A 27697-nucleotide genomic window follows, 5' to 3' on the forward strand; every position below is an offset into this window, starting at 1 on the left:
GTAATTTAATCAAAGTGCCAATTAAAGAAACAGGATTGACAATTTCATCTGGAATCAGCAATAAATCCCCTTGTCACAAGGGGAATGGAATCTTGATTTGTGCAACAGGGAGGGGCAATTGAATGCAAGCTTCAGCATTTTTTTTGTCTATCTATGGGTAACAGGGTTGACTATTTATGCATGACACGCTCAGTTTTTTCTTTTGAAAATAAATATTTAGAAAGGAAGATTTTCACCATATTAAAACTAGAGTTCAGTTCACGTAAAACAGGGTTGACCTTAAAATTAGCAGGCTTTTAAAATTCAACACTGGTGCAACATTTTTACTTAAAATATTTGAAAAAATATCAGGCACAATATTCATGTAACGACCCGTATATTGCCTCCCGTCAAACAATATTCCCACCTTGGTTCCACCTTGGTAAATCCTCAACAGGCAAGAAACACAGACCCAAGAAATATCTGGCCAGATTTATTGCACTTAGTCGATATGAAGTAACTAAGTCTGTTTATTCATATCTTCACTTGAGTGAAGATGAAAAGCACAGTCATGAATAAACAGTGTCTCTCTAATATACTAAATGTAATGTGCAAAAAATTAAAGAACAATACATTTGAGTTTACTTGGTACAAAGGTGACAAAACTGGTTGTAGAACTTAGCAGCAAAATGAACCGTATACCATATATTTATCCTATTATTTTGCTAAAGTGTGTCAACACTAACATGGTTTTTGAGCTGGAAAATAACTGATGTTTGTAAAGCTGAAGAAGAGCTTCCTTTCAAACTCAGTAGCCTGAACTACAAATACTGTACAATGTGAGTGAAAAACTACTACTGACTTAGATCATAAGAAGTCAAAACAGGTCCCATCTGTAAAACAAAAGTGGCTTCACGGCAATACTGTATGGTGTGTGCAGAGCCCGTAGTCTAGCGGTCACACCACAGGCTCTAGATACATATACTCCCTCTCCCCACCGCAGACCGGGGTTCATTCTTCACTCTAAGGGCTCGATTCAATCCGTAATGCCAAAGTTCAGTGCTATAGCGCAATTCAAATTTAAAGGCAATTTTCCCGTATTCGCAGAGACTGCATTCATGGTAAATGCTGCGTATGTCGGCTCAATTGGAAATGACCTCATAGCGAACTATAGCGCTGATTGAATCTAGCCCTAAAACGTCAAATGAGACCTAAAACTTCATACTGTTACTCCCATCTGTCTGTATACCCCTCTGTCATTTCACAACTGTCTAAATAAAATACTGTATGGCACTATGCCTGTTGTTTTACTGATTCAGCCTGGCCCTGTATACAGTGTATTCGGAAAGTATTCAGACCCCTTTACTTTTTTCACATTTTTTTACGTTACAGCCTTATTCTAAAATGGATTCAATACTTCCCACCCACCCCCATAAATCTACACACAATACCCCACAATGATTAAGCGAAAACAGGTTTTTTTTAGACGTTTTTGCAAATGTATTAAAAATTAAAAGAACCAATCAGACTTTCCTAGAGCTGGCTGACTGGCCAAACTGAGCACTCAGGGGAGAAGGGACCAAGAACCCAATGGTCACTCTGACAGACCTCCAGACTTCCTCTGTGAAGATGGCAGAATCTTCCAGAAGGACAACCATTTCTGCAACACTCCACCAATCAGGCCTTTATGGTAGAGTGGCCAGACGGAATCCACTACTCAGTAAAAGGCACATGACAGCCCTCTTGGAGTTTGCCAAAAGGCACCTAAAGACCTCTCAGACCATTAGAAACAAGATTCTCTGGTCTGATGTAACCAAGATATAACTCTTTGGCCTAAATGCTGTGTGGATGTTTTTCAGTGGCAGGGAGTAGGAGATTAGTCAGGATCAAGGGAAATATGAACAGAGCAAAGTACAGAGAGATCCTTGATGAAAACCTGTCCCAGAACACTCAGTACCTCAGACAAAGGGGAAGGTTCACCTTCCAACATGACAACAACCCTAAGCACACAGCCAAGACAATTTCAAAGTCTCTGAATGTCCTTGAATGGCCCAGTCAGAGCCCAGACTTGAACCCGATCAAACATCTCTGGAGAAACCTGAAAATAGCTGTGCAGCTACACTCCCACTCCCACTTGAGAGGATCAACAGAGAAAAATGGGGGAAACTCCCAAAATACAGATGTCGCTGCCAAAGCTGCTTCAACAAAGTACTGAGTAAAGGGTCTGAGTACTGTGATATTTCAGTTTTCATTGTTTTTCATAAATGTGCAAACATTTCTAAACACCTGTTTTTGCTTTGTCGTCATTGTGTGTAGATTGATGATGAAATGAAAACAATTTAATACATTTTGGAATAAGTCTGACATAAGAAAATGTGGAAAAAGTCAAGGGGTCTGAATACATTCTGAATGCACTGTACCTGTGTGAGATGTGCCCCATGCGATAGCAATGACACATCCAGATGCTATCCAGCTAGAACATTTGGTTCCTTGGAAGTTGTGGGAATGTCTGTTTTTTTTGGTTTTAAATTGGTTCTTGTAAATGGAATAGTTTTTGTATAGAATGATCATGGTACCACAGACCATTTCAGAACCAGTTCCATTGAAAACCTCAATGTATCTCCTTGTGAGGATCTGTTCACTCAGCACTGATTCTGCAGATACTGGGCAGAGAATGCCTCCAGCTGAGACTCCAGATCTGTGGCTCTGTGTCTGTAGGAAACAGAAGAGATTTGTCATCACTTTGTTATTTTCTATTTTATTTTCTAACTTTTCATGTCAGTAGTTTGTATTGAAGTGTGTGTGTGTGTGTGTGTGTGTGTGTGTGTGTGTGTGTGTGTGTGTGTGTGTGTGTGTGTGTGTGTGTGTGTGTGTGTGTGTGTGTGTGTGTGTGTGTGTGTGTGTGTGTGTGTGTGTGTGTGTGTGTGTGTGTGTGTGTGTTCAGAGAGCCCTAATGTCAGACATTTAAAAAGCTGAGATGAACAATGCAAGGCAGAGTGGCAGATTCGACCTGAGAGTCTTTGAGCGGCGCTGGACGTTCTCCAGTCTCTGGATCCTGCCACTCAGCAGTCGAATGTGCCCCTCCAGCTCCACCTCGCTCAGGTCAACCCGCTGGCACAGACGGGCAAAGGTCGTTGCCAACTCCCTGCCACAACCAAAAGGTCACGTTAGGAGGCCATGAGAGCTGGAAAATACACATACAGTACTGTACATGTAACAGTATAGCTTCAGAGACCCTTATCACCCACAAAGCAACATTCTAACCAATAGCGCTACAAAAAAAACATGGTCTTGGTTGAGCAAGGGTGACACGATCTCTAGGTCAAATAGAGGGTGACATCACTTGGAAGATTGTCACTACTAGCGCACAGCTAATTAGCGAGTGATTCCACATTGAGGCTACATAGGATACACATGACAGTATAACTGTAAAATACTGTAAAATTTACCACAGTTAATAGCAAAATGACTGCATTGTATAAAGCTGTAGTAACCCTGCAGTTACAATAGATTCTGTAATTGTTTAGACACAGTAGTGGAACTGCAATGCACTGCATTGTAACTGCAATTCTTTTTGTAAGGTTAGTACTCTACTCACCATACAAGTGAGCTTTTTGAGGTCAATTTGGCTTCGGTTCGATTATAAATAATCACGGTTTTCGATTTTGTTTATAAAAAAAATATAAATAAAACGCACTATGCATTCTGTGGGTTGAATAACAACACAGAGAAAAAGTCCCATGATGGTAGTGTCTGCCCATTACTGCTTATCACTTATTGACCATCATTTATTCACATTACTTGAATCAAATATTTCAGTTGTGTATATTACATTTGTTTTATTTGATGACTATTATTTAATTTCAAGTCATCATCTCGATAAGAGCTGCTGCCTGACAAAATCACTATTTTACTAGTTCTTAAAAAGTAAATAAGGCAGACTTTTATGACTGCTGAATACCAACTATCAATCATTTTGATCATGTATTTTCAGGTAGAAATACCTTGCGAAGCAACTGCTTCCTAACCCTCTCGATTGCGCATTCTTCTGTCTCTTCTCTCCCTCTCTGTGTCTACGCCCCACTAACCTAACTTAACAGGTGTAAAATAAACACACAGACCAGACAAGTAGGTGTGCAATGGATTATGGTCATTTTAGTTCATTACCATGTTTTCTGCGCTAAACTATGTGGAATATTAGCCAGTTGGCAACTACAACTCCCTAATACATCGCACAGTTCAGGCTTGATCTGATCTATCTCTAGAACAGTGGTCACCAACCGGTCGATCTGTAAAAAAACAAACTATAAGACTTGTGTTCATATTTGATTTATTTGTCTCAAGTTGTTGGTGGTAGGTGCACCCAATTCTACTGCCCTGCGTGTCGGGTAGGCGATGTGTTCCAATTTTGAAGCATTTCATATGTCTGAAGGTAGCCAATCAAATGGACTTACAGGCCTACCACTTGTCAATCGGATGGCTCAGATCTTCTTGTTTGCAGTAACATAGCAGGTATATAAAAAAAAAATACTGCAAAGTTGATATGTGTGATTTCAAAGCTTTTAAAACCATGAATAGAGAGATACGGTCAACAAACACAGCAACGAGCTGATGTTTTTATGATTGAGTTCCTGTTTAACACTGTCAACACCTTCTAAAGGGAGAGAGCGGAGGGACATTGAAAGACACAACATAAAATGTTGAAATATCATTAAAAAAAATGTTCTGAGAATAACCACAAATGCAAGGCAATTCAAGCAAAACTAATATGTGACTAGGCGTATGTCGCGCGTCACTACTTCACAGGAGAGGCATTTTAACATAAACCTTAAAAAGAAATCTAAAACCATTTTTGACAGAAATGCATTCTGGAACATGTGAACTTTCATGTGCCTCAACAACGAACTTGTATGCCATCTGTAAATACGAATACAATTGTTAAATTAATTAATTTAACAATTAATTAATTGTTAAATGTCTATAACATGAGCTGGTCAGTACGTGTAGGTAATCCTTTCTAACTTGGATCCTTTCTAACTTGGCTTTATTGAAAGATCACATAGTAGAACTGAAAAACTGTTGCTCTCCACTTTCTGGAGGACCGAGATTTGAAATCAGTGGAATGACCGGTGGAATTAGAGTATGATAGCTTTTCATTTCAAGTTAAAGCGTAGTGTTAGCTAGCTAGCTAACGTTAGCTGGCTGGCTCGCTAGCTAACGTTACGTGTATGATCTGTGTAGTAATATTATTAGTATCTCAGATCCATTTGCATTGCTAGTTATAGCCTAATGTCAGCTACCTGCAGATTCATGCAGGGTAGTAAACGTTATGAGTTGGGATTATGGGTCATTGTTTAGCTAGCTAGACTCTGACATGTTTGATGTCAGACGGCAACAGAATGTTCATGATGTCACTGCGACAACTGTCAATAGACGTAGTATGAACCAGCCTTTAGTCTTGAAATCTTTGGCTGTTTATTACATGGCCTCACATGTGAATCCTTAAAGAGATGGGTGGGGTCAAGGCTAAAGAGGGTGTGAACGATGCTGAATGGGTGGGGCTAAGGCTAAAGAGGGTGTGAACGATGCTGAATGCGTGGGGCTAAGGCTAAAGAGGGTGTGAACGATGCTGAATGGGTGGGGCTAAGGCTAAAGAGGGTGTGAACAATGCTGAATGGGTGTAGACAAAGAAGCGCTCTCTAGTAGGTTAACCAAAACATTCAAGGGCCTTTTTCTCACAAATGAGGTTACAAGTTTATCAACTTTCCAAGCAGAATTACTTTCCCATTGTTCCTCAACTGTAGTGTATAATATGCCATTTTCTAGCTCTCAGTCTCTACTTATACATCTAATGTAAAAAAAAAAAAAAAAATTCAAATGATGCTACATAAGAACGAATCGAGCCAGTCGGTCACATACAGTGGTTCCTCCTTTGAAAGTTGTGTCATACTGTGACACAACTTGCGGGCTGCTGCAGCATTCTGTGGCCAGTTATCTAATTGTCACACATTTTTGCTGTTAATGCAAGTTATTGCTAATTTGACGACCAGAGGGCGTCTTTGAGAAGCATTTGGTAGTCTTCCAAATTGCAGGCTCGCGGGAGACCAGGGTTATATTCCCCGACAGGGAGGAAGGAGTAGGCTGTCCTTGTAAATAAGAATTTGTTCTCAACTGATTCCATGTGTTATTTCATAGTTGTGATGTCTTCACTATTATTCTACAATGTAGAAAATAGTACAAATATAGAAAAATCCTGGAATGAGTAGGTGTGTCCAAACTTTTGACTGGTACTTGCTTAATTAATTTGATTAATATTATGGTGTTTCTATTCCATGAAAAATGGAAAAACCTTCTGGGTTAATTCAGACCGTTTCACTCTAGGAGCGCACACTGGACGTTCGGGCCGAGGAGTAGGGTTGATTTGAGCGTCCTGGCCTTACAACAGCAGTCAAGCACCCAAGCGAACATTGTCTAGCTTGATCGCTACTTCCAGACACAAATGACACCACTCTGACCATTGTACTCACCCTAGCTGATTAGGCAGTTTGTGTTAACCAGAGTGTTGGTGACTGACTGTAACTGTGCTGCTGGAAACAATTTAATTGCGAAGTTTCCTGACACCAGCTATATTCAAAGGGTATTGAGGGCTCGTAAATCGAAGTAGATAGCCAGAGCGAATTTACTGTCCATTGTACTAATCAAGTCTATAAACGTTGAGTTAGCCTATAGTTAATATAGTTTGTAAAATACCACTAGCTTGCTAACATACCGGTACATACTGCTGTAATGACATGCTATGTGGTTCGTAAGGACAGCGTAGCAAACTAATTGTCAGCCAACATAACGTGTAAGGTAACTTATTTGAAAAGTCATTACTTTATTACATTGAGTAGCAAGCTACTGCGAGCACATGCTCTATCAACTTTGCGGCTTTTGGTGCACAGTTGATAGCGCTCTGGCCTTCGGGCAAGAAGGTTGAGGGTTTAAAACCTGCTCCCTGCTTGTTTCATTTGAAGTCGTGCGAAGTTTCCTGACACCAGCTATATTGAAAGGGTATTGAGCGCTCGTAAATTAATTACTCTGTGCTCTGCTACACTCAGACGAGAGTCTATAAACGTTGGGTAGTTAGCCTATAGTTAATATACTCTCAAGTTTGATGTGTAACTAGCTAAAATACCACTAGCTAGCTAACATAACGGTACATACTGCTGTAATGATATGCTATGTGGTTCGTAAGGACAGCGTAGGACATACTCTATCAACTTTGCGGCTTGAGCATGCTTTTGATGCACAGTTGATAGCGCTCTGGCCTTCGGGCAAGAAGGTTGAGGGTTTAAAACCTGCTCCCTGCTTGTTTCATTTGAAGTCGTGCACAATTATCAGTTTATTATTTGGTTTGTATTGCCCATTCATTGTCAGTTAGAGACAGCAATGCATTGGGACCCAAAAGCATAATCAGTGCTCTAACTCCCCCTCGGTCATTAGGGAAAATGTGGTCTGTGATAGGACAGGGGGTTTTCACACCTAGCTCAGCTATTAGACGATTCTTTAGTAAAGGTTGAATAGTCTATTGTTCAGCTATTAGGCCCCGTCCCCAACTTGCAGAAAAAAATAGGTTTTGCAATCAAGTATTTTGTAATAGAGCGCAAAACATTATGCATTTTATTCCCCCAAAATATTTTGAGAACAAAAAACGTATTTGAAAACAAAACTCCAATTTAATTTCGTTATCAACCACCCTCCATTTTGGCCATTTTTTGAGTGTCAGTTTGGCTACAATACTGTTCAGCCTTTCTTTCCAACACAAAGGAAGTCAGAGCAGACACCTATGAAGGACTGTGTGATGATGGCATCTCAGGTAAGCAGCACTGGGCATTATACTGTCCATTTTCTACATAGCTAGTAGTTAGCTCCTACGATTCAGGGACGGTTCATAACATTCTACTGTATTACATAGATATATACATACATAGAATGATAAATCATGCAATTATTATTCTCAAACTAACCAAAAACATTTAGCTACGAATGCCTGTTCTCGCCATTTTCAGTTGAATTCATCTAACTTTATTTCATGGCAACTCATAAGCAGGCCATGTCCATGTCCTTTGTTTCATAGTTGATATATAATCATATTTCATGACAGTGTAACGGTTAGCTTTCTTTTTACAGAAGGATGAAAGAGCACAATATGTCTGTCAGGGAATGCTATTCTGATATGTCAGATGAAGAGTTAGACCAGAAAGTCAGCGCCATTAAGGCGAGGATGCCCCATGCAGGCTTTAGAATGGTCAAAGGAAGTCTCAGAGCAATGGGCCATCGTGAACAATGGCGAAGAGTTAGGGAGTCTCTGCAGCGTGTAGCTGGTGCAGGTATCATTGCCAGGATGATCCAGCTTCGTTGCATTGCTCGGCAAAAATACTCTGTTCCTGCTCCCCTGTCTCTGATCCACATTGATACAAATCATAAATTGATAGGGTACTAAGTGTCACACCCTGATCAGTTTCACTTGTGCTTGTTATTGTCTCCACCTCCTCCAGCTGTCGCTTATTTTCCCCGGTCTATTTATCCCTGTGTTTCCTGTCTCTCTGTGCCAGTTCGTCTTGTACGTTTAGTCAAGTCAACCAGCCTGTTTTTCCCGTGCTCCTTTTGCTATTCTCTTTTTCTAGTCGTCCCGGTTTTGACCCTTGCCTGTTTCTGGACTCTGTACCTGCTTGCCTGACCATTCTACCTGCCCTGACCATGAGCCTGTCTGCCACTCTGTACCTCCTGGACTCTGATCTGGTTTTGACCTTTTTCCCTGTCCACGATCATTCTCTTACCTACCCCTTTGGATTAATAAATAATAAATCGCTTTGGATAAAAGCGTCTGCTAAATAGCATATATTATTATTATTATTATTATTATTAACAGCTCTAGAGAAATTGAGGAATGTGTGCATTGAGCTCACAGAAAAAAACTGGATAATATAATAATAATAATAAATGCCATTTAGCAGACGCTTTTATCCAAAGCGACTTACAGGCATGTGTGCATACATTCTACGTATGGGTGGTCCCGGGGATCGAACCCACTACCCTGGCGTTACAAGCGCCATGCTCTACCAACTGAGCTACAGAAGGACCACGATGGATGAAATGGAATTCGAATCATTTATAATAATAAGTGTTTAATTGCGTAACACTACCATACACTCATTTAAATTCAATCAAAAGCCACAGAAACTACATTAAATCCTATCCTCTCTCAAACTGTTACGGTAGAACTGGGACTCACTGGTGAACCTGCTGGCTGCAGCTCCCACTGGTGAAGGGGATGATGGCCCGAAGTCGGTGGATGGCGAACTCCACAAACTGCTGCTTCAGAGCCCTTTCCCTGGAGGCGTTGGTCCACGTCAGCTTCTCGTACAGGTAGAGCAGGCCATAAAGTGTTGCGGAGAGGGCGACGAGTCTCCAGCCCACTGAGCGCCACACCTGCCACACAGGGTGGGAGGAGATCACCTGCTTTTAGCATTAGCTGTAATAGCGGTGCTAGACTAGCAAGAAAAATCAGTGTTAGCATTAGCTTTTACAAACAGTTGTCAGTATTAATAGCAAATTAGCAATATAATCATGTGTCAGTGTTTGCTTTACTGTGTCAGTTTTGGCACGCAAGTCATCTGTTATCATTACAAACAAGTAACGATAGCCAACACTGTTCCATACAGATTTTGCGTACCATGGCATTCAAACGAGGCTGCGATGAAAACAAATGGGACTGTGGTGACTGTGTTGGAATCCTAATCCCGGTGGCATAAACTATGTTTCTATTCAAGCGTTGATTGACATTGTAATAGACCGATAGTTTTCGAGAAAATAGGAAAACCTGACCCCTCTGACGCTGTACGATACACGTTTCTCTCGCAGATGAAAAACAAGAAAGTGAAAGGGATAGGGAAAGGGGGATACCTAGTCAATTGTACAACTGAAGGCATTCATTTTTCGCGTCATCACTGCAAGCCATCTCTCTCAAAGCTGTGATAGCCGCAGTTTACATGTGAATATTACTTTAGCGCCGCCCTAAAAGCCCTATTCAAATTCGACACAAACCTTTAAATAGGTATGTAATGACACATTATTTTAACTATTTTTGTAGTGTTTTATAAAACATGTTATCGGTGATAAGTTGCCCAAATCGGGTGAAAAAAGCTCTCCCACAACATACCTCCTCCCCCTTTCACTATTACTCAGTAGCATTAGCTTCCCCCTCTGCAATTTAAAAAAAGACCGGGCGGAGCTCCGTTGCCTTCTTCAATCATGTATGTGTATTAATTATCGTTAAGCGTTCGTGTGCCAAAAGATAACGGCTAGCAATGCATGTGTTAGCGGTGGCCAACACAAGCACCTTTTTAGTTTTATCAGTAGCTGTTAGCAAATAAGAGTACATTATAAAATGAAATGCAAAAACATAATTGGTTTGAATAGAAGAGAAGGTGCACGTACCACTCCGCCAATGACAAGCACAGTCATGGAGGCTCTGGAGGTGAGTGACACAACACCTGTTGCCATTGAAAGGACCATGTGGTCCTGTAGGCTGGTTCCACCATGTGCCTGGAGTGCAGTAGGAGAGGTATTCTGGAGAGAATTTAAGGGCATATGATACTGGTGGCCACCTACATCAGTCCTCCTCATCGAGAGCTACGGGGTGAACAGGCTTTCATTCCAACCCTGCTAAAATTACTTAGCTGTTCTTCGAGACCTAGATTAGCTGAATCAGGCGTTAAGAATAGGGTTGGTGCAAAACCCTGCAGTCCCAGTAGCTCAAGAGGATGACTGGCCACCCCTGGCATATCACTCATTTATCCTACTGTTGTCAAAGTAAACTTTTTTTTAAGCATCTCAGAGTAGGAGTGCTGATCTAGGATGATATTTTTGAAATATGATTTAAAGGGTTAAACTGATCCTATATCAGCACCTCTACTCTGAGAGACTGAATACAGACCCTGACCTTGGCTAACCTGAAACTTCTGGTTCATGTCCGTCAGGGCACGTTTGGCATTGCTCGGCCCAATGAATCGTCTGACAAGGGCAGTCCAGCCGAGAGAGAACTGGAAGTCGATGTTCTCCTGGAAGTCGGCGCAGAGGGTGGCCAGGTTAAGGTCGTAGGTAAGGACAAACTTCCTGCTGGGTAGGTGAATGTGGAACTGCTCCTGGACATCAGGGGGCAGCAGAGGTGTAATATTCTCTGAAATACAGAATCATCATCATTGGTTTTAACTACACATAAAAATAATACATCTTTTTAAATCAATTACTTCCTAATTCATGGATTGACATTGTAGTGATCCTCACTAATGAGCCCACGTTACAATTCCCTATTGGAGCAATGTGTAGCAAGTTCCCCTTTCACAGGAGAGATCTGGTTTCTATTGCTGATCCCTCGTATTGGTGACAGAGGTTTGGGATGACGCCAGTGAAGCCATCGCAATGCCACGCATGGACGTGCTTCGTAAACCTGAAAGATGGTCCAGCACGGAGACGTATCTGTGTTCGGACGGGGCAGTGTAACAATCGTCACTAATGAGCCCACATTACAATTCCCTCCAACTGGGTTAACCCTAATGTGTACCGTTGTTTGCCTTTCACAGGAGCAACACGGCTCTTATTCCCACTCCCTCTATTCGCTATAATATAATAATGTCATGCCCATGATCACCAAACTGTTTTGGAATTTCAAGAAACACATTCACGGCTCAAGCAAAGTGTGTACTATACCTACCAATCATGTTTTTCTGGCATGACTGCATGTGGCCAATGATCCCAGTGGAACAACGAAAGGCCAAACATGCACTCATCCTCTCTTCCACATGCATCATAAGCTTCTGCAGGTGAAAACAATGAGGAGAAAGAGATTATTAGACCACATGTAATGGAGGTGGTTCAGTAACCTTATCGGAGACCTGGATACCTAGGACAGCTCCCCAAGCTCTGGCCAGGCTTTAGCTCAGCGGGCTAATGGTGTTGTGGTGAGTAGACAACCCGGGTTTAAACCTGGTTGGTCTCACACACAACCTAAAGGATGTCAGTGAAGATTTGGTTTACCATCTTCATATTTTGTAGACAATCATACACAATCAAGTGCAAATGCCATAAAAAAAAACTACAATTTGTACGACACCGACCAGTACTTTTAAAGTTCATACATCACTGTGTTATCATCCATAGATGTAAACAAAGCTTACATTCACACACACAGTCATACAGACACACACAGTACAATGCCCTATTGACCCGATGTCTTTTGACCCCATCCACCCCCCTCTGACCAGCAGGACTTTAAGAGGCTTTCCTTTCAATCCTGTTCAGCGTGATCGCTCGCTCTCCAGCCAGCTATACTGATCATATAGGGTACACTGAGACTGTGTGTGTGTGTGTGTCAGGGATTCCCGTTAGCCTGTAATTGCCGGCTTTTGGCTGAAAAAAAAAAAAATAATGAAAAGAGATGGTTGCCGGCCAAATTGACCCTGAGCGGGTAGATAGCGAAGAGACGCTGTAGACGCTACTACTAGTCACATCCCAAATCTCACACAAGTGACTCAAGTGACCCCGTTACCACGGTAACCTCCCGCCCATAAAGGACAGCTGAACATTTTGTCTCATCTGATATTTTGGGTAAAATATATATATTTTTTAAATTGATTAATATACCACATTACTTCTTACTGGTATATTTTTTTCATTTACCCACCACGGTTGATGGTGGAACAAAAAGTTACATTTTAGGCCCTGATTTTAGGCCCTGATTTTAGGCCCTGATTTTAGGCCCTGATTTTAGGCCCTGCATTGAAATAATTAAGGGAAATTTCAGTCGATGTAAATACGTTTGACTGTTGTTGCTACTGGAGTGAATCAAACGCTTTAATAAATCATTCCGCAACTATTCTAAATGCAATCGTGTGTTAAAAACACATTTGATGGCCACAACTGAAAAGAGCTACTATTTTTATTTCTTTACTGGTAATTGAATCGCACCATTCAAGTGCATAGGAAATAGTAGGCAGGCTATCAGTGCATCACCCACCACTTTGCAATGTGATCTGTAGGCAGTATGCATTTTGAAACCATATATTTAATTGTTTGAAACCTGAATGTTTTACTTCATATTACGAGGCATGTCTTACCTCAATTTGATTCAAAGTAGACTAGTCAAAATTGGACCATAGAAACGTGGAGGCAATTATTTTATAAAAACTTCCTCATGGCCTCCTGACTGGCGCAGCAGTCTAAGGCACTGCATCGCAAGGCTTGAGGCATCACTACAGACCGGGGTTCAATCCCAGGCTGTGTCGCAGCTGGCTGAGGCGGATTGGCCCAGCGTCGTCCGGGTTAGAGGAGGGCTTGGCCGGACCGGGATTTCCTTGTCCTATTGCACTCTACCAGCCTTTCTCTCCTGTTCTATAGGTTTTCATATCAACTTTCTTCCGTTGTCCGGAAACCAAAGGCACAATCCCAGTCATATTAGCAACACATCCTAGTTGTTGCATCTTTAGATTCTCACTCTTTCTCCGTTTTTAACAGAGATTTTCATCTCTTTCACATATGGAACCACTCATATCAGGTTTGCTGTTTAGAATGGTGTTTTCCTGCAAATTGCATTTTGTCAAGTGTTTGAAAATTACTTTTTATTGCCTGCTACATTACAGGAGTTGCATGACCTGTTAAGATGAACTACCATAATCGAAATGTGATCTAAATGTTCTATCATTCTGAGCACTGTGGGTGGACCCTCTAATGGGTTACACACCCAATGCATATACTGTATACGTCCGGTACATTTCTCAAATGGCCGGTAAATTAAAATCTTCCCGGTCACATTGTCTGGCGCCACGTTTTCCTAACGGAAACCCTAGTGTGTGTTTGTGTGCACAGGTCTATGCGCACATCTGAGGGTTTGCCCATGGGTGTGAAGGTTAAATGTCACATTTAAAAAATAAAAAAAACATGACAGAAAGGGTGAAATAGTTCAAGGGAATCACAATTTTAATGCCACTTTTTCTGTCCTGAAACAAAGTGTGTTGTTGGGATTAGGCCTGTAGTAGGCCACATGTAACAGTTAATATAGAGTTTTAACTGTTGATCATGGGTTAATATTGCTAGGATATGGGATCCTAGAAGCAGAACTCACTGCTTTGTAGATTGGCAATGCATGTGGTGTAAAGTCAGCGCTGAACTCGTCAACCTGCGCTGGGAGACCACGAATCTGCTCCGCCATGGCAACGGTCACCTAAACAAAAATGTATAGTGAAATCATTTATTTACATTTAAGTCATTTAGCAGACGCTCTTATCCAGAGCGACTTACAAATTGGTGCGTTCACCTTATGACATCCAGTGGAACAGCCGCTTTACAATAGTGCATCTAAATCATAAACCAACAGGTAATTTACTAACCTTAATCCGTCCATTGCTTACACCATTTATATGTGGCTTACAATATACAAAATATCATTGAACACAAAATCTTGAACACAAACCGCTTGTCAGCCCAACTATAGGCAGACGTATGTGTTCTATGAGAGAGTTGTTCATCTGTTAGTCCTAAACCAATCATTTACTCACACATTTACGCACCGCTATCCTTTGCATTATTTTGATTTGAGATCTGTGTGCTTAATGAAAGATGTTCTCCCATTAACATCAATTCATTATTTAGGTCAAGAGTGAAAGCTGTGTGTGCTTATCTCAACTCTGAATCAGGCCTAAAGTAAATGATATTCCTCTTTGTCATTTGGCTTAACAGACAGTCCCTCCCTTTTTATACAACTGGTACGTGGGTGATTGAGAATGTCTACCTTGGCCACCACCTCATCTGTTATGGCGTTGATCTTCTCTTTGACGTTCTCGGTCAGGCAGTTAAGTTGGCCTCTGACAAACTCTAGACGGTCCTTCTGGTCCTCTCGGTCCTCCAGGGAAAATATCCTGCACACGGAGAGGTCAAAGGGGAAAGAGCAAAGGTTGTCATAGTTAGGAGCAAGTTGGAAAGCTTCTCTCTTTCAAGGCTAAATCCTATGCTGAGATGCACATTTGAGTCAGAGTTTTGCGCAATTCATACAGTACATGGATGTTAGTAGGACGTTAGTGTGAAAATTGGAGGTTTCGATGCACAGATCTAGCGTTTGGACCTTTAAAGGGATACTGGGATATTTAGGTCTTCAATTTATTTATCCATTACTATGAATAGCTTCGTAAGACTATAAAATGACCAACTAGCCAGTTGTGGAGTATTTAGAAGGTCTATTCCCTTGCTTTTGAGAGGAGCTAGCTACTGTACTGGGGGAATTCCAGCAATTGTGCTAAACTAACGATATGCTAACTTCAATCATCTCCAAACATCATGCAGATACATAAAAATGGTATCCATGAGTTCATAGGACTCTGGGTAAGTAGATAAACGGTCTAAATCTTGAAATATCACAGTATCCCTTTAATCTAATGATTAATAATCAATACTGTTTAGGTGCGTATGGCAGTAGCACATTATCAATGCTCCTATAAAAAAAAAAAATGAGGGAGAAACTCACTTCCTTTCGGCGGATGCGATATTTATGGCGTCCATGACTGCTTTGATTGCTTCTGTGATCTGCCACGCCCTGAGCGTGTGCTGCTCAAACTTGGTCTTGACCGCAGAGTGTGAGATGAACTCCTGTGCCGTCGTAAATACGGTAAGTTAGTGTGACGATTCCAACTCAACGTGAAATTGACAAATGATATTACAATGGACCATGAAAATCAGTTATGCTTCAGTGCTTGCCTCAAAAGTCCTCTCGAATCTCTGGAACTCCCTCAGTCTCTCGTGGAATCCCTCTGCTAAAGCGCCACCTAGAAAGACCAGCAGAAGTCCAAATAACAATAATAACCGGGGGACCACCAGCATATTAAGTTATAGTTCATGTGGGCATTCATGGATTGGCCGGGTAATGTGAGCAGTTCAAAGCTTTAAGATAGCAATGTTTTTGAGGCGAGACAGTAACAGGAGAGAGATGCCTCTTACATGGCCGATGGAGGAAAATCTGTCAGGAGTGTGTGCTGGCAACTGCTGGTCAACTTCTTATGAATGCCGAAGTATTCAAGTAAATGGTTGTTTTGCCTTCTAAATTACCATAACCATATCAATATCGTATAATTATTGTTCCCAAACCTGATCAGCGAGCCAGCCCAGCCAGTCAATCAGCGTCATGCAACTTCGCCCACCGATCTCACCTGTCTCGGGCATGCCCTGGGCACAGTGCATCCTGGAGCTGAGCACCTCCTTGGCCGACACAAAGAATATCCGGCCTGGAGCCTCCTCTTGTCTCAGCACCCTCAGCTCCTCCACCAGGAAACTCACACAGCGGTCCATGTGCTGCTTACGCACCTGAGGGAGCTCATTATCCATTAGGTTTGACATTTTGGTCACTCAAAAAGTAGGCAAATCGAATGAAGGGCTCAATGAAGCGCACCATAAGCCCTTTATAAGAGGGACCCATCTTGTTTTTCTCACAGCTAAACTACACAAGACATGTAATGTAAGCATAGTGTCCACAAAGCGCAAGCGTGGATGACACTGAGCCACTGTGAGCAAAGAGAAATGATACTCCAGCAGAGCAAGCAGCAAGTCAATGAAGCGTTCTTGCGCTGCTTAAGTGTCTATTTCAAGTATTTCACTCCTGCTTTCAGTGTTCTCAACAAGCGGATTTCACTATTGACTGCATCTCCTTTTGCTGCTTCTGGTGTAGCAATGGCAAAAACAACGCTTACGAAATGCTTGCACTATGCTTGCAGTGTAGTTTCACAGTCAAACTCACTTCATCAATGTACTCGGGCTCCCACGCAGAGGCATCCCAGCGGTTGTGCAGGATAAAAATGTTTGGCTTGGATATTCGCTCGCTCACTTTGTGGAAAAACAGCTTCTCCTTTAAAGAGTAATAGACACATCAAGAAACACACATATATATATATATGAGTAGAGAAGCAATGGAAAGAAAAAATAGTTTTAAATGAACAAAAAAAAAACAAGCGCAAATTGCATCATGGGACACACTGAAATATCTAGATATAATAATTGATTGTGTGTATAGGCGTAATTTCCAGTAGGAACGGGGTGAATTTATAGATCGTATAAAAATGCAGAAAATATATTTGAATGGCAAAAAAACATTCTTAAAGTTTTCTCTCAATTAATGTTAATGCGTGTTAGTGTTAATGCTAAAGAGTTAAAAGAGTGGTTTAGTTTTATTTTTCTCTCTCACTGTGTTCATCAGTGTGGACTCTGCATTGCCCACCAACACAAAGACGTCAGCATCCAGACAGAACTTGTCGATCCAGCTGTCCAGGTAAGAGGTCACATCAGTCCCTGGGCTGCGTGTGCGCATGCGCATGCATAATGCAACATATAAGTAGAATTGATTGATAAGAGGAAGTCAAATAATACATTTTGAACACATACAAATTGAACACAGTTTTCATGAAATACAAAATATACAAACACTGCACAGACAAGTCAGGACAACCAAGCGTAACAGAGCCAGTCCGGGTTGTATATTGTACAGTTCTTTCAGAAAGTAATCATACCCCTTGACATATTCCACATGTCGTTGTTTTACAGCCTGAATTCAAAATGGATTAATTAAAACATGTTTCTTACCAATACACACACACAATACCTCATAATGACAAAGTGTAAACATGTTTTTCGAAAATGTAACAAATTTATTGAAAATGAAATAAAGAAATATCTAGTCTACCCACCCCTGATTCAATACACCTTTGGCAGCGATTACAACTGTGAGTCTTTATGGGTAAGTTTAAGAGTTTTGAAGACCTGGATTGTACAATATTTGCACATTCGTCAAGCTCTGTCAAGTTGGTTGTTGATGGCAAATTTTCAAGTCTTGCTATATATATTTTTATATATATTTAAGCCCATTTAAGTCTAAACTGTCACTAGGCTACTCTGAACATTCAACGCCGTCATGGTAACCAACTCCAGTGTATATTTGGCCTTGTGTTTTAGGTTATTGTCCTGCTGAAAGGTTCATTTGTCTCTCAGTGTCTGTTGGAAAGCTGACTGAACCAGGTTTTACTCTAGGATTTTGCCTGTGCTTAGCTCTATTCCATTTGTTTTTATCTCCCAAACTCCCTCGTCCTTGTCGATGACAAGCAAACCCATAACATGATGCAGTCACCACCATGCTTGAACTCAGTGAGGTGTTGTGTTGGATTTGCCCCAAACATAACGCTTTGTATTCAGGACTTAAAGTTAATTTCTTTGCACTTTATTGTGCCTTCAAGCAAACAGGATGTTTCTGAATATGTTTTATTCTGTACAGGCTTCCTTCTTTTCACTCTGTCATTTAGGTTGGTATTGTGGAGTAACTACATTGTTGTTGATCCATTCTCAGTTTCCTCCTATCACAGCAATTAAACTCTAACTGTTTTAAAGTCACCATTGACCTCATGGTGAAATCCCTGGGCAGTTTAGAAGAGACACCTGTATTTTTGTAGTGACTGGGTGTATGGATACACCATCCAAAGTGTAATTAATAACTTCACCATGCTTAAAGGGATATAATATAATATAAAAAATAATATATGCCATTTAGCAGACGCTTTTATCCAAAGCGACTTACAGTCATGTGTGCATACATTCTACGTATGGGTGGTCCCGGGAATCGAACCCACTACCCTGGCGTTACAAGCGCCATGCTCTACCAACTGAGCTACAGAAGGACCACATATTCAATGTCTGCCTTGTATACCCATCACTGCTCGACTGAGGGACTTTGCAGAAGTGCGGAGTACAGAGATGAGGTAGTCATTAATAAATCATGTTAACCACTATTATTGCACACAGAGTGAGTACATACAACTTATTATGTGACTTTTTAAGCAATATTTTACTCCTGAACTTATTTAGGCTTGCTATAACAACGGGTTGAATACTTATTGACTTGACATTTCAGCTTTTCATTTTCAATTATTATTTTTTTTAAATCTAAAAACATAATTCCACTTTGACATTATGGGATATTGTGTGTAGGACAGTGACACACAATCTCAATTTAACCCATTTTAAACTCAGGCTGTAACACAGCAAAATGTGGAAAGGGTGAAATGGTGTGAATACTTTCTGAGGACATTACACTCTTACAAAAACGGATTCCAAAAGGCTTCTTGGACTGTTCCCATAGAATAACCCTTTTTGGTTCCAACATACATTTGATTTGAATCCATAATTTATCATTTGTATTTGGATATGAATATGAATTTAATATTGTATCATTTGTACTGGACATATTGAATCATTGAATTTATAAACTGAACTTGTATATTCATACTTTTTTTTAAAAATATGGTAGATATTGCATTAATTGTCTGTGTATCAAGTTTATAAACTCATTTCAAGTATATCAAAGGTAGGTAGGTATATTCAACTTCTCAGGTGCATAAAAGTAATCAAGATGGGACAAGACCAGAGCCTGAACTAGTACAGTTGATTTTTGTGTCAAATACACAGAACATCTTTTTATAACAGACATACCACTCCCCATCTTCGCAACAACTTGGTCAATATGATTGGACTATGATAATTGACCATCCAATGTTATACCTAGGAGTTTAGCTTCCTCAACTTGCTCAATGGTCACACCCACAACTCCATTTGAGGTTTAGGTCTTGGAGAATGTTTTGAACCAAATACAATTATTTTAGTTTTAGCTGTCTTTAAGACCAGTTTATTATTAATCACCCATTCGGATACTGACGGTAACTCCTTATTTAGAATTTCAGTGAGCTCACTGACTTTGGGTACTGACATGTAGAGTGTGGAATCATTCACATACATAGTCGTTCTAGCTTTGTTGAAGACCAGTGTCAAATCCTTTGTAATAATAGAGAAGAGTAACGGCACAAATCAACTGCCCTGAGGGACACCGCACTGTACATATCCGATGTTAGAGAAGCTTCCAATGAAGAAGACTCTCTAGGTTCTATTGGCTAAATAGGAACACCTGCCATTTCTTTGACATAGACTGACAAGGTGAAAGCTATGATCCCTTATTGATGTCACCTTTAAAATCCACTTCAATCAGTGTAGATGAAGGGGAGGAGACAGGTTAAAGATGGATTTTCAAGCCTTGAGACAATTGAGACATGTATTGTTTATGTGTGCCATTCAGAGGGTGAATGGTCAACTCAAAATGTTTAAGTGCCATTGAACAGGGTATGGCAGTAGGTGCCAGGCACCGGTTTGATATTGTCACGAACTGCAATACTGCAGGATTTTTCACACTCAACAGTTTCCCGTGTGTATCAAGAATGGTCCACCACCCAAATGACATCCAGCATACTTGACACAACTGTGGGGGGGGGCATTGGAGAAAACATGGGCCAGCATCCCTGGAACGCCTTCAACACCTTGTAGTCAATATCCGGACAAATTGAGGCTGTTCTGAGGGCAAAAGGGGGTGCAACTCAATATTAGGAAGGTGTTCCTAATGTTTTGTATGCTTAGTGTATATTCTCATAGGGGCCAAATCTTTTTGTGACACTTTCTTCTAATGTGTCCTGCGCTGCATGTGATCATCAAAGAGGGGAACAGAAGTCATGTCCATGTTCCAGAGGTCTTAACTTTCAGGTATGGCGTCAAATTACACTACATGACCAAAAGTATGTGGACACCTGTTTGTTGAACATCTCATTCTAAAATCATGGGCATTAATATGGAGTTGGTCCCCCCTTTGCTGCTATAACAGCCTTCACTCTTCTCGGAAGATAACTTTCTACTAGACGTTGGAACTGTGGGTACTTGCTTCCAGTCAGCAACAAGAGCATTAGTGAGGTCGGGCACTGATGTTGGGCGATTAGGCTCACAGTCAGTATTCCAATTCATGCCAAAGGTGTTCAATGGGATTAAGGTCAGGGTTTGGACCTCACTTTAAGCAGGGGGGCATTGTCATACTGAAATAGGAAAGGGCATTCTCCAAACTGTTGCCACAAAGTTGGAAGCATCATCTAGAATGTCACTATATATAGTATATATATTGTAGAATCAGAATATTCTACAATGTCGTTGTATGCTGTAGCGTTAAGATTTCTCTTCACTGGAACTATGTGGCCTAGCCCGAACCATTAAAAACAGCCCCAGACCATTATTCCTCCTCCACCAAACTTTACAGTTGGCACAATGCATTGTGGCAGGTAGCGTTATCCTGGCATTCGTCCAACCCAGATTCATCCGTCGGACTGGCAGACGGTGAACCGTGATTCATCACTCCAGAAAATTAGTTTTCACTGCTCCACAGTCCAATGGCGGCAAGCTTTACATCAAATCAAATTTTATTGGTCACATACACATATTTAACAGTTGTTATTGCGGGTGTAGTGAAATCTTGTGTTCCTAGCTCCAACAGTGCAGCAGTATCTAACAGTCAAGTAGTATCTAAAAACAATACACACAAATCTAAAATTAAAATAATGGAATTAAGAAATATGTAAATATTAGATTGAGAAGTCAGAGTGGCATTGACTATAATACAGTAGAAAAGAATATGAGATGAGTAAAGCAGTATGTAAACATTATTTAAACATTATTAAAGTGACTAGTTTTCCATTATTAAAGTGGCCAGTGAATCCAAGTCTATGTATACAGGGCAGCAGCCTCTAAGGTCAGGGTTGCGTAACTGGGTGGAAGCCGGCTAGTGATGGCTATTTAAGGCCTTGAGATAGAAGCTGTTTTTCAGTCTCTCGGTCCCCGCTTTGATGCACCTGTACTGACCCTGTCTTCTGGATGATAGCGTAGTGACATCGGGTGCTGTAGGTGTTTAGGAGGGAAAGTAGTTTGTCCCCGGTGATGCGTTGGGCAGACTGCACCACCCACTGAAGAGCCCTGCGGTTGCGGGTGGTGCAGTTTCCATAGCAGGCAGTGATACAGCCCGACCGGATGCTCTCAATTGTGCATCTGTAAAGGTTTGTGAGGGCTTTAGGGCCAAGGCAAATTTCTTCAGCCTCCTGAGGTTGGAGAGGTGCTGTTGCGCCTTCTTCACCACGCTGTCTGTGTGGGTGGACCATTTCAGATGGTCAGTGATGTGTACGCTGAGGAACTTGAAGCTTTCCACCTTCTCCTCAGTGGTCCCGTCGATGTGGATAGGGGCATGCTCCCTCTGCTGTTTCCTGAAGTTCACAATCAGCTCTTTTGTTTTGTTGACTTTGAAGGAGGGGACTGAGCACGCACCCTTGTGGGGCCCCTGTGATGAGGGCTAGTGAAGTGGATGTGTTGTTTCCTACCTTCACCACCTGGGGGCGGCCCGCCAGGAAGTCCAGGACCCAGTTGCACAGGGCGTGGTTCAGACCTAGGGCCTTGAGCTTAATGATGAGCTTGGAGGGTACTACGGTGTTAAATGCTGAGCTATAGTCAATAAACAGCATTCTTACATAGGTATTCCTCTTGTCCAGATAGGATAGGGCAGTGTGCAGTGCGATGGCGGTTGCATCGTCTGTAGATCTCTTGGGGTGGTAAGCAAATTGAAGTGGGTCTAGGGTGTCAGGTAAGGTAGAGGTGATATGATCCTTAACTAGCCTTTCAAAGCACTTCATGATGACAGAAGTGAGTGGTACGGGCAATAGTCAGTCATTTAGTTCAGTTACCTTTGCTTTCTTGGGTACAGGAACAATGGTGTACATCTTGATGCAAGTGGGGACAGCAGACTGGGATAGGGAGAGATTGAATATGTCCATAAACACTCCATCCAGCTGGTCTGAGCATGCTCTGAGGACGCAACTAGGGATGCCGTCTGGGCCGGTAGCCTTGCGAGGGTTAACTAATTTAAATGTCTTACTTATGTCGGCCATAGAAAAGAAGAGTCCACAGTCCTTGGTAGTGGGCCACGTCGGTGGCACTGTGTTATCCTCAAAGCAGGCCAAGAAGGTGTCTGGTTTTCCCTTTGTAGTCCGTGATTGTCTGTAGACCCTGCCACATACGTCTCATGTCTGAGCCGTTGAATTGCGACTCGACTTTCTCTGTACTGACTTTTGCCTGTTTGATTGCCTTATGGAGAGAATAACTAAACTGTTTGTATTGAGCCATATTCCCAGTTACTTTGCCATGGTTATATGCAGTGGTTCGCGCTTTCAGTTTTGCGCGAATACTGCCATCTATCCATGGTTTCCAGTTTGGGTAGGTTTTAATAGTCACAGTGGGTACAACATCTCCTATACACTTCCTGATGAACTCAGTCACCATATCCGTGTATTCCTCGATGTTATTTTCAGAGGCTACCCGGAACATGTCACAATCTTGAAGCGTGGATTGCGATTGGTCAGACCAGCGTTGAATAGACCTTAGCACGGGTACTTTCTGTTTGAGTTTTACCTATAGAAACGGAGGAGCAAAATGGAGTCATGATCAGATTTGCAGAGGGGAGGGCCTTGTAGGCATTTCAAAAAGTTCAGTAGCAGTGGTCCAATGTTTTACCAGCGTGAATACTACAGTCTATGTGTTTGTAAATCTTCGGTAGCGTTTTCCTCCAATTTGCTTTGTTAAAATCGCCAGCTACAATAAATGCGGCCTGAGTATATGTGGTTTCCAGTTTGCATAAAGTCAAGTAAAGTTCTTTGAGGGCTGTTGTGGTATCGGCTTGCGGCGGAATATACACGGCTTTGACAATAAACAAAGAGAATTCTCTTTGAAGATAATACGGTCGCTGTTTGATTGTGAGGTATTCTAGGTCGGGTGAACAAAAGGACTTGAGTTTCTGTATGTTATCTACCTGGAGAGTTCTTTATTCCTGTCTTCACGATGTACTGAGAACCCAGCTGGCTCTATAGATGAGGACAGTATATCCCAAGAGGGCCATGTTTCTGTGAAACAGAGCATGTTACAATCCTTGATGTCACTCTGGAAGGAGATCCTCTCCCTGAGCTCATCTACTTTATTATCCAGAGACTGAACATTAGCGAGTAATATACTCAGAAGTGGTGGATGGACTGGAGTCGGACTAGAAGTTCACTCCGAATACCTCTTCTCTGCCGGTTGTGTTTTGGAGCAGACTGGAATAAGTTCAATTGCACTGGGAGGAACGAACAGAGGATCCAATTGGGGAAAGTCGTATTCCTGGTTGTAATGCTGTTGAGTTACCGCTGCTCTGATATCCAAAAGTTATTTCTGGCTGTATGTAATTAACACCAAAAAAATCTGGGCTAATAATGTAAGAAATAAGACACAAAAAAAAAACGAAATACTGCAAAGTTGTTAAGGAGGAAGAGGCAGAGCTGCCATATCCGTCGGCACCATCTTACTTTTCTTACTTTATACCCCTCCAGCCGACACTTGGCATTGCACATGGTGATGTTAGGCTTGTGTGCGGCTGCTCAGCCATGGAAACCCATTTCACGACAAACAGTTATTGTGGTGACGTTGCTTCCAGAGGCAGTTTGGAACTCGGTAGTGAGTGTTGCAACCGAGGACAGATATTTTTTTACGTGCTTCAGCACTCTGCAGTGTGTTGCCTACCATTCCCCGGCTGAGCCATTGTGGCTCCTAGATGTTTCCACTTCACAATAACAGCACGTAACAGTTGACTGGGGCAGCTTTAGCAGGGCCGAAATTTGACAAACTGACCTGTTGGAAAGGTGCCATGTTGAAAGTCACTGAGCTCTTCAGTAAGGCCATTCTACTGCCAATATTTGTCTATGGAGATTGCATGGATGTGTGCTCGGTTTTATACCCTGTCAGCAACGGGTGTGGCTGAAATAGCCGAATCCATTAATTTGAAGGGGTGTCCACATACTTTTGTATCTGAGAAGTTTACTATTTGATCAACTTGAAATTAAAAGTTTGATAGACAAACAATTAATTAAATATCTGCTATATTTAAACGGAATATATAAATATTGAAATTGAACATTATATTAAATTGAAATCCAATGTTCATTCAGTTCAATTTCAAATCATGAAATACAAGTTAAATTTATGAATTCAATAATTACATTTGTGCTTCACAAATAAATAAATATTAAAGAAAAATTAAATATCCTCATACAAATTCAAAATTATGGAATTCAAACACAATTTCTGTTGGCACTGAAATCACTCCATAGAACATGCACCGTGGATAACGCTGAGATGAATCAATTAGCTGCGAATTTGATTAAGCCCGCCTTGCTCTCACTTTTGTAGTGTAACGTCATTGTACAATGTTGCGAATGTCTAGGCTATTTCGGACCCAGTGTATCAGACATTATGTTAACAGTGAATAGCACATTTTGAGCCTCTTCCAGTGCCACACAGCTAGTTTGGGGATTGTCTACCGTACCTGCGTCAACAGGTTGTGTGTAGCCTATTCATGATAGTTAGCAATGCAAGCCATGAAAGTAAGTATTATGTTCTATAGGGGACTTAATGGTGAGTAAATATGGCCGGCTACTAATGTTGTGATGACTGGTCGAATGTATGAATGAAGCCATTTGCCATTTTTTTGTGGTGGCATAGAAATTCTAAATATTTGGTGCACGGGTCCCGTCATTATTTTTCTCCGGAAATTGGAAGGAGCTTGGTTGGGAAGTCGTGAGATAACCGGTCACTGGCATTAAACCCTAGCGCGTACCTGTCCATAATAACGAGGTCATCCCTCAGCAGGGCACACCTGGACTTGGGCCAGAACACCTTCACTAGGCAGCCTGAGTCTAGACTGCGCTCCATATGCAGGGCATGGGCCAGCTGATTGACTGACTGGAAGGAAGAGATGCAGAGACATACATAAAGTATTAGAACAGAGGGAAATATCATTGCTAACAATTGTGTGTTATACTGCACGTCGAAAAAGGCTGGTCTAGCGGTATTGCCGCAGCCATACCTCAGCCTCCGTCTACATTATAATTTGCAAATAAATTCATTAAAAATCCTACAATGTGATTTTCTGGATTTTTTTTTTTTTCATTTTGTCTGTCATAGTTGAAGTGTACCTATGACGAAAATTACAGGCCTCTCATCTTTTTTAAGTGGGAGAACTTGCACAATTGGTGGCTGACTAAATACTTTTTTGCCCCACTGTGTGTGTATATATATATATATATATATATATATACAGTAGATCTGGGGTCAAACCCCATGGTTTGACCACAGACCTTGACGCTTTTTCTGTCATCAGAGCCCTCGGTGGTGAGGTAGGCATCGTCCCCGTCTGTCCCTTCCACCCTCAAAAAGCAGTTGGTGGTGTGGCCAATGCCGCTGGGCAGCACCCGGTCCCTCAGCATGGCATTGATCACCGTGCTTTTACCGTTACTCGTCCTGCCAGGGAGAGAAAGGAAATGTCTCTTTACTCCTTTGACAACGGCTTTGTTCTAACCTGGGTCTCCTGCCACCACAGTAATTATGCTACGATAAAGCCTAGGTAGCTCAGTGAGCTAGCACCCATCTTCCACCTCCGGTACACTAACTTTTGGGAAAATCATTCTGCACATCCAAAATTATGGGACTAATATTTACTCATGCTGTATCAATAGTTACACCATACTATCTAGGTAGTATGAAAAACATCTGGAATAACAGTAAGACTCCTTAGTTATACCAATCCAGCAGCAAACTGTATAATATAAATGTCCTTTACATGTGGACCCTCAGTAATGCATCTGTGTTGAATATTGGGTTCAATTCTAGGCATCGTCCCCGTTCAATTCTATTTCCAAAAAAACATTGACTCTCACCTCCCAAAAAAGGCTACCTTCATGTGCCTACGCGCCAGCACCTCCCGAATGGTGGCCAGTTTCCTAGCACAGGTCTGGATTTCAAGGCACTGCTCCTCAACTGCGACCTGCTCCAGATCCGCACTTCGCCATGTCTCTGGGCATCATAGAAGCAAATAGACAAGAATGGATATTGTGGTAAATGACAACTAAAACCCCCACACTAGTGTAAGGTAGCCCACCACGTGTACGCGTTAATATGTAATAGGTAACCACGCAAAAAATTTAACAATTAACAAGGGAATTGTCTGAAGGGTGCCCTTTTAGATGCAGATTATAGCATAAAACCATCTATACCTATGATATTGTGCATACACCTTTATTCAAACTGTAAGACACTATTGATGCTAATAATCTACAAAACACACTTTTTTGTTAAGTAACACTATGTAGGCTCACCGTCCACAAACTCTGAGCCCTCTTTGACGTACTCCAGCAACTGATCAAATATACCGTTGATCGTCTTCTTCGCCACCACAAAATGCATGAGGGGCGATGGGCCCCCCGGGTCCATTTCAACTTCCTGAGCATAGTGTTGACATTAACTTCATAGGCACAGACAAACTGACAGACAGGCAGACAGACGGACAGACAGACAGGTGACACACAGGCACGCATTATGCAAACACAGTACACACATGCACACAAAGTCTGTCAGTACCTTGGCTAGGGGAAAGGTGCAGTGAGAGAAATCTTCAGAGGTTCTGGATTCATTTGCTTCCCAATCAATGCTATTCGAACGTGTTGAAGAGCGTAGTTGCAGGACAAGAATTGACAACACTTCCTCTCCCTAAATGATCAAATACTCCTGGTTTGCCCAATTACATTTTTTTGGCTCCATTATATCATCTGTTTATACACTCTCATTTCCACTTCTTTCTATTCTTCATACGCAATCTATTTCACCTCTACCCTCTTCCTCTTACTCTCCATCATACAACCTGGGTCTACCTGCTTTCTGT

At 41.6% G+C, this 27697-nt stretch overlaps 1 protein-coding gene across 3 annotated transcripts; it reads right to left on the bottom strand.

Moving 5' to 3' along the window:
- Positions 1 to 459: 459 nt before the first annotated feature.
- Positions 460 to 27697, bottom strand: mfn1a (mitofusin 1a). 3 transcript variants are annotated; one of them, XM_035799313.2, is made up of 18 exons: positions 27397 to 27697; positions 27135 to 27258; positions 26697 to 26832; positions 26118 to 26280; positions 25598 to 25722; positions 17246 to 17354; positions 16802 to 16909; positions 16218 to 16371; positions 15769 to 15836; positions 15539 to 15660; positions 14810 to 14936; positions 14144 to 14242; positions 11738 to 11840; positions 10977 to 11203; positions 10462 to 10593; positions 9257 to 9453; positions 2990 to 3124; positions 460 to 2691 (listed from the first exon to the last, which is right to left on the bottom strand). In XM_035799313.2, the coding sequence occupies exons 2-18, from the start codon at positions 27247 to 27249 to the stop codon at positions 2622 to 2624; spliced, it is 2190 nt and encodes a 729-aa protein (XP_035655206.1). In that variant the 5' UTR covers positions 27250 to 27258; positions 27397 to 27697; the 3' UTR covers positions 460 to 2621. The 3 variants fall into 3 exon arrangements, with proteins under 3 accessions (XP_035655206.1, XP_052333261.1, XP_035655203.1); XM_052477301.1 differs by having other exon boundaries at positions 10462 to 10569; positions 16218 to 16380; XM_035799310.2 differs by having other exon boundaries at positions 16218 to 16380.

Source organism: Oncorhynchus keta, chromosome 23 (genome assembly GCF_023373465.1).
Source record: "Oncorhynchus keta strain PuntledgeMale-10-30-2019 chromosome 23, Oket_V2, whole genome shotgun sequence".
In the NCBI taxonomy this organism is placed as follows: domain Eukaryota; kingdom Metazoa; phylum Chordata; class Actinopteri; order Salmoniformes; family Salmonidae; genus Oncorhynchus; species Oncorhynchus keta.